General features: G+C 35.4%; 2 protein-coding genes across 6 annotated transcripts; both read left to right on the forward strand.

Annotated features, from left to right (window-relative positions):
• Positions 1-800: 800 nt before the first annotated feature.
• LOC145733366 (uncharacterized) lies at positions 801-2,300 on the forward strand. The gene is made up of 4 exons (XM_081986137.1): positions 801-1,194; positions 1,251-1,529; positions 1,589-1,890; positions 1,943-2,300. The coding sequence occupies exons 1-4, from the start codon at positions 879-881 to the stop codon at positions 2,267-2,269; spliced, it is 1,224 nt and encodes a 407-aa protein (XP_081842263.1). The 5' UTR covers positions 801-878; the 3' UTR covers positions 2,270-2,300.
• Positions 2,301-2,443: 143 nt separating this feature from the next.
• On the forward strand, positions 2,444-10,287 carry LOC145733365 (folliculin-interacting protein 2). Of its 5 annotated transcripts, none has more exons than XM_081986134.1 (12): positions 2,444-3,086; positions 3,815-3,937; positions 3,995-4,169; positions 4,380-4,508; positions 4,558-4,738; positions 6,375-6,539; positions 6,593-6,779; positions 6,834-7,328; positions 7,380-8,624; positions 9,352-9,576; positions 9,629-9,767; positions 9,821-10,287. In XM_081986134.1, exons 2-12 carry the CDS (start codon positions 3,924-3,926, stop codon positions 10,025-10,027), a joined length of 3,162 nt encoding a protein of 1,053 aa, XP_081842260.1. In that variant the 5' UTR covers positions 2,444-3,086; positions 3,815-3,923; the 3' UTR covers positions 10,028-10,287. The 5 variants fall into 5 exon arrangements, with proteins under 5 accessions (XP_081842260.1, XP_081842259.1, XP_081842256.1 ...); XM_081986133.1 differs by lacking the exon at positions 3,815-3,937 and having other exon boundaries at positions 2,444-2,848; positions 2,952-3,086; XM_081986135.1 differs by lacking the exon at positions 2,444-3,086 and adding an exon at positions 3,553-3,698.
• The last annotated feature ends 108 nt before the right edge of the window (positions 10,288-10,395 follow it).

Here is a 10,395-nt window from a genome sequence, read left to right on the forward strand (position 1 = left end):
TAGACTGCAAATTGACAATTTATTTTTAAAAAATACAAAACATGGGATAAAATATCTCAAAATGAATCAGAATAGCTATTTATTTACCAAGGGCGTTACAGAGAAAATAATGTTCTGAAGATAAACCTGTCTGCCTGATGGACATTATATTCTCCCTAACGCCTGTGGTACATATAATGTTTTATGTTTCACCTAATTTAGCAATTATTTACTGTTTCTGGCATTGAAAAGTAAGGCATACCTTTACCGGTATGTTTAGTGTTTATTTTACCTGAATGATGTGACTTTGATAGTCCTGTCAGTCAGTGAAAATGGCAAAAGCTGGACAAATTTTTTTTTAATGTAAAAGAAAATGAAGCACATGCTAATGAAACTTTAATACCTAAAAGTCAAGAGCATCCTAGGATAGGGAATACGAAGATTTTATAGCATGGAAATATGAAACTACCACTGCTAATATTAAAAAAGGTGTCAGGGCGTTATGATAACGCCCGTCTATAATGCCCTTAGGTTGTTATAGACACTATAACTTACACCGTTTCTAAGATAATATGTATTAATAATGGATATGTGAAACGTAAAGGCAATTAATAGGCATTTCAGATAACAGAAACAACATCAGCGAAATCTGAAACTATCGCAGTTGATACTACCTATAAGTAGGTTTTCGCAACTTTAATCCAGTTTTCAATTAAATGAAAATCCTATTAAGCTTCTTAGATAGATTTATTGGTGGAGCTACGTTAAATACGAAAGGCTGTAAAATTACAATGCCCAGAATTTGATAACAAAACTTTGGATTACGCTCTCAATCATCAGTCTCAATTATTGGCTGTTCGCATGAGTTTCCTACTTTCGTATTTTATTCATCAAAGGTGATGATGAGCTTTTCTAAAATGAGAACTCCAGAAACATGTATAAAGTACCTATATCCGCTTATTATTGTGTGTGCCATTTTTGGAATGTGTCCCCCCATATTTGATGGCGGCAAGAGGAAATTCTGGCTGATTTGCTACAAAGTGTACTGTGTTTTCATAGGAGTTACCGGGATCGTAGTAACTGGGGTTGTAGTCTACCAGAAAACTGAATTTCATAGCCAATTGTACATAATCAAGATGTCGTCAATTTTTATTCAATGTTTGCTAACCGCGGTATGCCTAATGATGATTGTGAGTTTGGTTTTTATGGATACAGGTAGAGACGGTAAAGTTCAAAAATTTTAATGTAACGTCAATGTAATTTGGAGATAGGCAGGCTGTTGAGAGACATTTTTGACTCGATGGATCATGCAAATAGCCAATTGAACGATGGCCGAAGACACAAATACAGCAAAAAACTATACTACAAACTTGTTGTATACATGGTGCTTATTTTGCTTTATGTGATATACGATGCATATGCCCAAAAACACTTTTTAGAAGAGGACTGGCATATTATTTTTATGTCCAAAGCTATTCAAGTATGTCAATTTTCTGTAGGAATGTTGTTACCCATGTCCCTTTTGAAGTTAATATTTTTACGAATTAAAGGTATTATTGCTTATGCGTGTAATTTAACGCAGAATATACGTTTTTTTTTTAATTTGCAGAATTTAATCGAGCTTTGAGGAAGTTTATAAAGTCGAACCAACTACAAAAGCTTGATAGTCCCGATGTGAATGAGACTTTCTTCTACACCATGTGCGACGTTCACTCAGACATTTTCAAAATGGTTAGGTACGTTAACAGAATATTTGGCTTCACAATGTTGAGTGGTACCATAATGGCCATGGGCTTGATACTCCACCACATCAATGTCATTCTCGCCTATTTCCAATTTGGATACGTTCTCGAAACCTCTATGAGACCATTTGTGTTAGCTCAAAGCATTTTTGGAATCTTAATACCCGTGGTAAAAACTACTACACCAACCAGAGTAGAGCCAGTACAATTTTGCTGTAAAGTTTCAGGTCTGGGTCTTGGCTCGTCTGGGTGACCAGTTAGCGTTTGAAGCCACAAAAACCCCCAACATTACCATGATAATGTTGAACGAAGTGCTGCGCAACAACCCTGGCGAGAATGAAAAGGAAGAATACCATTATCAGGGTTTGAAAAATTTGGGACGACAATGCGCTTTAAGGAGGATATACGTGTCGGCTGCCAGGTTTTTTAATGTCGATCACACCATGTTGGGATTTGTTACCTCAACTTTAATGTCTTACATTATAATGATTTTACAATTGATGGGTACCAGTACAATAGATCAACTTTTAAATAATGTATCAGTTTAAGCTAGTAACATGATATTTTTATTACACTGAAGTGACAAATATGAATATGAGTACTCCCTTTCAAGAGACCTCTTTTCCTGCCTGATTCATGACTTCCAATTCATTGATCGGTTATGTCGCATCCATACTGTTATATTGCTCGCGGTTTATTTATGTGGTAATTAGACGTTTAACAGCTGTTTGTAGACTTTCGCAGTTTGACAGAAACGTCAAAACAATTGTTTACTAATTGTAAATAAATACAGGCAGACTTTTAATTATTTTTTAAACTTTCACAGTGTTTCATATGTTTATTGTCCTTAAATTAGTCCAGTTTCTATATGAAAATATCCTTGAAAAAGTATAGAATTTATTACTATCGAAACCAGGGAGTTTAAAATACTAGTCATATGACTTGATACACACACACACATCTATTATAAAATATTTTGGCTTGAATTCGGCAAATCTATTTCTTTCAGCTACTAAACTAAAAGGTTATGCAAGACACAACGCCACACTAAACAATAAAAACTTAAAACATGGGATACCCCACTACAGAGCAGTGTTGAGACCCCACATACCATACAGTGAACTAGAGTGAGCATGACCTAAATTATCTTCTATAGAAAGAGACGGGCGATTTTCCCATCATATGACTGTGTGTCGCACGTGATTCTTATTTATGTTTTCACTCTGGCAGTGTACTAGGTAAATTGTGTGCTGATTCAGCTCTACATGAATGTGAACAGTGTAAAGTCAATGTTATGGCTTTTTTCAATAAGCTGCTGGAGGGACTTGGAATTGGAACACAAAAAGTTGAAGATGACACTTCTAGGTAAGTTTTATATAGCTATTCAAGTTTCGAATATCAGTTGAGTTGTTGTGGTAAATTTCCTGTTTTCTTCAATCTTAGAAAAGTGATTAACTCACTTGAACTTATGTGAAAGATGTACCTACCTACTTAAACTCAATTATATTGATGATTTTAAACTTCACCTACAAATAACTTGTTGAACTGTTTAGTTACATGGTTTTAAGTTAATGAGAAAAAGTTAATTTGCCTTTATCACAATTTTCTTTTTGGTTAATAGTGTTATAAAGCCCTTTCCTTAACTTGTATGATATGTAAACCATTGAACCTCTACAAATGTTACTATAAATCATCCACTTGCTTAATTATAAAAGACAACTTCCAGTTTCTTTAATAAGGAGAGCAATTACTTTTCTCTCTTTTCAATAAAAATCACAGTGTAGATAACACCAGCAAGTATGACCTGCATATCATATTGTGTATGACACTTCAATAGGCATATTGACTGTTAAGATAAACTTGAGGATAAACCAAAATAACTTTTAGTACTTGCAAACACATTCCTATCTGCATTGCAAGTCATGAGACTTGATATCTCTCCAGAAGCTTTAAACTACCAGTTCTTTCTAGATATTTGTGAGTAATATAAATATGCGTTTTGTTTACTTTAGTAAAACAAATTATTATTTCTTAATCACTGTTGTCATGTGATCTGGATATTTTATTGAAAATGTTGAGTTTTTTTCTTTCAGTGTGACTGATCAATCCAGAAATAACTAAAACTCACTAGGAGACTAGATTAATTATCACTTTTGCAAACTATTTACTTTTCCAAGTGATACTCAAATTTTCTGTTAATTTATGTTAACTACCAGGTCACCTGAATTTACTTATCATTATCATCAAGTTTTCCTTAATTATTTTATTTGCAGCAATAAAACTGAAGCATTTACCCCAGACCAAGTTCGACTGGTCTTATTTAGAGAATGCGATTTCCGGGGTAGAAAATTACTATTTGATTCTGATGCAGTTCAAAAGGTTCCTGTGGAAAAGACGGAGGAGGATAAAAAGTTCGTCGAGGTGTACGATGGGCATGGTTACATTGTGGTAGGTAATACCACAGTCAAAGAAAAAAGATTAATTCAGTTTTAAGTTGATCTGCAATTATTTTAAACTACAGTTTCATTCACCGTGAAATGAATGAGCGAAAAAGAGTTTTGGCTCGCCTTCGCAAAATGTATTTTAAACTGGACTATGTAATTTGTTAGTGCATTTTTTGTGAGAGTTTTAAAATTAGGTCAAAAAATATTATTGCAGATAACTAAACAAAACAATGACTACCATCACCTGTCTGAAATGATATTTGGATCTGTTGCTATGAGTTTCCGCGGAACTTATATGAAAATTCACAGTCTTAATTCGCCCGCTAGGCTCATGTTTACTCAGGTATTTTCTTGTAAAACATCATTGGCGTTTGACTAAAAAGATAATTTAGGTTTTTCCAAGTCCGCCTAATCGAAGAATCAAAACTGCAAGCAATTCCAGTACCCTGTCAGGGTCATCAGCTAGGGACAGTTTGGAACAATTCATTAAATTAGACGATTCAGGGGCCAATTCCGCCTTTTCAACTAGTGATCGTTTATCCGATCGTAGCACGGCTTCAGATACAGTCTTAGGTAAGTTGGGATGTAAAATATCAGGCGACTGTTTTATTTTTAGTCCAGTAGTCACATGCGGGTCAAAAAACAGTGTAACTCTAAAGTTATAGATATACTGTCCGATAATATATCATAAAATAGCGGGCGTTTGTAGTACACGGTTATATAAATCTTCCATTAATCACGTCTTTCTACCGATTTTTTCGAGATAAGTCGCGGGCTCACATGAATTTGTTTTGGCAATGGGCCTCATACGAAGTGATGCAGGAGCACGTCCGCAATTTGGCACACGACCGTGTGTCATTACGATGCCTTTCTCCGTTATTTAAACGTTTTAATCAAAATCACTTAATCGGGTCCCCAACAGTTTTAATTCAGTTCCCAACGTTTTAAATGTTTACCTTCCCTCGCTGAATATTTAAATTTTTCAACACATTTAAACCTGGAAAGATTAACGATTTGCTTGGTAAAATTGAGAAAACAAGTGTTTACACACACATTGTTGAAATTTTGATGTCGCGTAATTGCGTGGGAATGGACTGGACGTGACATATTTTTACACGTTTCCCCTGTTTCATGCGTATATTGCTTTCATTGTGACGCTAATTAAACTTAAAGCGAATGTCACGCCTGACAAAGCTGAACTACTGTTACTTTTTATGATGATAGTGCTATTTTTACTACCCACAATGCAACGTGGATGTATTTTGAATACTTTACTGTAATATTTTAAATATACAGGAATCAACTGAATTTTGGTTAGACTATGTAACATTTTTGAATAGTTTGGTTATTAATTTTTCTGAGAACTATCATCAAGTCTGAGTAGTGATTAGAGTGCTGCCCTTCTGAATGAATTCATTAGGTATACTCTGTTTAGTGACGTTTGACTGTTCCTTCACATCCCTTATTTCATTAGACAAAGATCAAATAAGAATATGTGTTTTACAGCATAATAGAATAGTATCAGTTATAGTCAGATTATTCAATAACCAAAAGCGTCTACAACTGTTTTAAACCTTTTTAGAACTGTTTTAAATTGGCAGAGGCCTTCTAAAAAGTGCCAGAGCCCTCTATGAATGTCTTAAATCTGTCCATAACTGTTTTCAACTGCCAGATGTCTCTAAGACCGTTTTGAAACTGTCAGTGACTTTTAAATTCTATTGAAAACCTTTTAAAAATTACCAGAAGCCTCTACAAATGTTTTAAACCTTCCTGAAATTATTTTAAATTGCCATAGGCAACTAGGACCTTTTCGAATATGCCAGAGGCCTCTAAATGCTACTGAGAACCTTCTAAAAAGTTCCATGTGAGACAGACACGCACACCTTCTCATAACTGTTTTAAGCTGCCGGAGGCCTCTACAAATGTTTTAAACCTTCCTAAAATTCTTCTAAATTATCAGAGGCCTCTAGGACCATTTTGAATATGCTAGAGTTCTCAAAATACTACTGAGAACTTTCTAAAAAGTATCGGGGCCCTTTACAAGTGTCTTAAACCTTCCCATAACTGTTTTAAACTGCCTGAGGCCTTTAGGATCATTTTGAAAATGTCAGAGACCTCTAAATGCTATTGAGGACGTTCTCAAAAGTGCCTTAAACCTTCTAAGATTTGTATAATTGTTGAATCACTGAATAAACATATTCTGTCATAGTGTGCCGACGTTTGCAAAGTAGTCCTTTGGACGTACCTGGAACTAATAACAACCTATCCAAAAATAGTTTGGTAGTGGACTCTGGGTGCGCTGGACAATCTTTTTCTAGCGTCAGTACCGGTCCGTTAAACTATCCAACTTGGGAGTCACTTTTCACCAGTAGAGGTGATTAAAAATGCTTGATATTGTGATAAAATGGTTAAAAAAAACTGTTACAGAGCTTTCTCAACTGTCTTTTTCATCCGCTGGGGTCTTAAAACGACTTTTACGAAGTACTGCGCGGTCACTAAATAGCAGTTCGGTGTCCTTACCTAATTCATCAGAGGGCTTACAACGCAATCAGCATAAAGGCAGAAGTAAACTTGGACTTAGTGTTATAATTGAAATTCCAGAGAACAATGAACGGTGCGAGGTGTTTTTTTTGCAGATTTTATGTCATTACAATACAGACATTTTCAGGTTTTTGACGCAATTTATCATGGAACACATCGTATTTATCGAAGCGCTAATCTGGAGGGCCCGTCACTCTTTAGAAGTAGCCTACCATCGTCGAACTGCATTTATTTCTTTGATGATGGAGCTAACTCAAAACACCGGCGTTTGGCTGGTTAATGTGTTAAGTGCACCTCGAATAGTGACGAATGTGTGGCGTTCTCTCTCGTACAACTGTGATATACTAGGTAGTTTTAATGAATTGAACCCTGTACAGTTGAATTCGCGTAGAACGTTTGTGCCTAAGACTTCTAGTAATAGTAATGGTGACAGATTACAATTTTCGTGTGAAAACTTTAGGCGACGGAACTCTGGCCCATTCAGGTTTAATTCAATTTTTAAGACTGATTTTAGGATGGCACCGGACGTAGGTACCAGGTCTCCAAACGATTTTATTGCTGAAGCATTTTTAAAAGAGTTTTGTGAACTTCTGGAAGAATTTGATGTCAAACACACTAATTTGTAAGTATCAAAACCTTAAAAATTCAATTATGAGTTTTATTTTTGTTTCAGTTTTATCAGCACTTTACTGACAGCGGTACTAACCCATCATTTAGGCTGGGTGGCCACCGTTTACTCTTCAACACTAAATTCAAATCCACTAACAGCTTTAGACCTAAACCAACCCTATAACTTGCTTTGGGGTCAACTCAGTGACCTTTACGGTGCCGTTGGCTACCCTATTAAAACGGCTCAAACCGTGATAACTGGCAGCAATAAGGACAACATAATCAATAAACTTTTAAGCTCTCTAACTTATTTTATTCGGTGTGGAAACATTGATAAACAACTCGTGAACAGGTGTTCGATTGAAGAAGATAATAAAAAAGCGGACATAATTTGTATTAGAAATAATATCATTCCTAAAGAGAATTACAAAAAGTATGAAGATCATTTGAAGGAACTATTGGTTTGTGACGATCCTCAGTGTAGTGAAAAGGAAGCTGTTAAAGGTTTGACAAAAATCAAATCTTCAGTTAAGTTAACAGACCTGATAAATAAAAGTTGTGATAATGTGTCGAACAATAAACCTGAAGGATCTAAATTATTATCAAAGTCTTTCAACGTGGGCGACTTAACTAAACTACAAGAAAAACAAGAGTCTCGAAGGGGTAGTAGTGAATGTGGCGACTTGGATGTCATTTTTGTTCTGGGGGACAACGAGAAGCTAGTAGGATTAAAAAAAGACGAATGTCCACCCCTTTCAGGCGTCAAACGAAAAACTTCCTTAGCAAAACGTCCTTCAACCTTAGACATCAGTAAATCACACACAAATGAAGCGAAAACCAGCTGCAAAAAATGCATGTTTCACCATTCAACCTCATTTGACGCTCTGTGCCCGAATCAACTCGAAAACAAAGCAGAACCAAGTCCGGTAAAATTGCGAGCTCACAGTGAACCTCCCGAAGTGCGGAAAATAGCTCCAGTAACCGAGTACCGACATAGCAGGGTTAAATTCAATCTACAACAGTACCCGCAAGTAGTTAAAAACTATATGAAAAGCAAAAATATCGAATTGGAAGGATTGTCACTTGGTGAAAAAGTGTTTGATAAGTTCGCCACCGTTCAGCATAACATTAAGCTGGATTTATCCGGTTACGAGAGTGAAAGTGAGGAGGTGGAGGCTTTGCAAACTCCTTCTAACGCTTCAGAATTAGAGTTTTCTCCTGATATGGGTGTGGATCTGGACGAAGACAGTTTCAGAATACCTCTGGCATCTGTTCAGGATATGAAAGTAGTCAATATTCCAATGCCTAAGTAAGTTGGTGTTTACGTTTTCTGTGTGATATCGTATAATGACTTGTCTTGAATTGGATCACACCGAGTAACCCTAAATGTTTTGGAAAAATGGCGTGTTTCGAAATTAACTAATCTTGAATATTACAAATCAGGAAGTATGTTCACTTGGGCTTATTCACACTCAAAAATCGTTTGTCTCCATCTCTAGTTTAGTTAGAGATTAAGTTAAAAAACTACGTATGAACAGAAATCACAATCTTGATAACTGACACAACATTTTCTTAAAATTACTAACTGATTTTCTAGTTGGAGATAGTTCCATTTAATACCAATATTTTGCATAATATTTGCAAAGCAGAAAAGGTATTTAAGCCGTTTCTTAGACAGATAAAAATGCTCTGCTATTTGATCCAATAATTCTTTTGCAAATGTTCATTCTTACATAATAATTCTGTTGTATTAGCATACATTCATCTTCATAAATGGTTTTTCTAACCGACATTTTCTGAAGAATATGGACAAGTTAGGTCTGCTTAAATTCCGTTTTGCAACTGTTGTGCAAACATTGCACAACAGTTTATAACTTTGGCATTTATTTACGTCCAAGGTCCAAATGACAGTAAAAGTTTTTGATTAGACAAAAGCCTTTTTTTGAAAATCTTTCATTTTACGTATTGTATATCTAAGAAAGAAAGATACTAAAAACTGTCGTCATTTAAGAAAGTTCATGTTACTATACTTTCAGGTCTGTGATTACTACCAACACAGAATATCCTGTTCCATACACCTCAAGTGTGATGAAAGGCCTTGTGGACACTTATGTACCTGATTTAGCTCTGCAAGGAACAACAGATCCAAAATCGCGATGGGATTCCAAGTTGAAAAGCAACCTGGCAATGAGCACCCAACATTCCTTATTGGACCACCCTGTTGATGAAGCTTTGGCCATTTTGGCTGACACCGATTCATGGTAAGTACCCTCCTATAACGTTCTATCTCTTCTTCATGAAAAACATTTACAGGGAGGTCCAAATAATATCTAGTCATACTTATGTGATCGACAAAGGCACGAACGGAGTGAGAGTTGGAATGTCTCAATTAGTTGCCAGCATGTTGGAGTCTTTGTTGAAAATGTGGAAATTACGCATTCCTCCTCATTATGTAAGCCTCAAATTTTCTTTTAGCTTCAATTTTGTTAAGGTTTTGATTTTCAGTGCATTTTACACATTGAGCAGAGACTACAGGAACTATGCGTCAGATCAAAAGCTCTATCTGAGATGCTGATGGCTTGTGAGTTTTGCAGCATTGAATTTCTGACATCCAGTCTTCGTATTGAAGTCAACGATGTTCCGCTATTGATGGCGGTTGCGTCCACACATACACCAGAAGTAACGCGTAAATACGGCCTTAGTTTCCAATGAAACTAAGTCTAGGAGGGAATAGTCTGTGCAATCTTGTCTTCCAAGGGATTCAAGAGGTTGATCGTATATTTTTATGCATTACGGTAATTTATTATATCCTGCAATTGTATAAATAGTTTAAGTAGTTCAATTTTAAAGAAGGCAAAGTTTATTTTTGTTGATCTTATTGGCGAACACAACATTGAATTATTGAAGCTTGTCTGATGGGTGTTTTTATTTTTTTACCTGTTGTTGATGAGTAAATAAAGATATAAAAAATGGTTTTTTTTTAAGCTTAACAGAGAGAACCTTAAATAAGACTGAAAATTTTAAAACTCATAAAATTCAAGAAAATAAAGAATTTTTTTTTTTAAATACAAATAATAGAT

This window comes from Ips typographus, linkage group LG9 (assembly GCF_016097725.1).
Source record: "Ips typographus isolate SLU linkage group LG9, UJ_Ityp_2.0, whole genome shotgun sequence".
Lineage (NCBI taxonomy): Eukaryota > Metazoa > Arthropoda > Insecta > Coleoptera > Curculionidae > Ips > Ips typographus.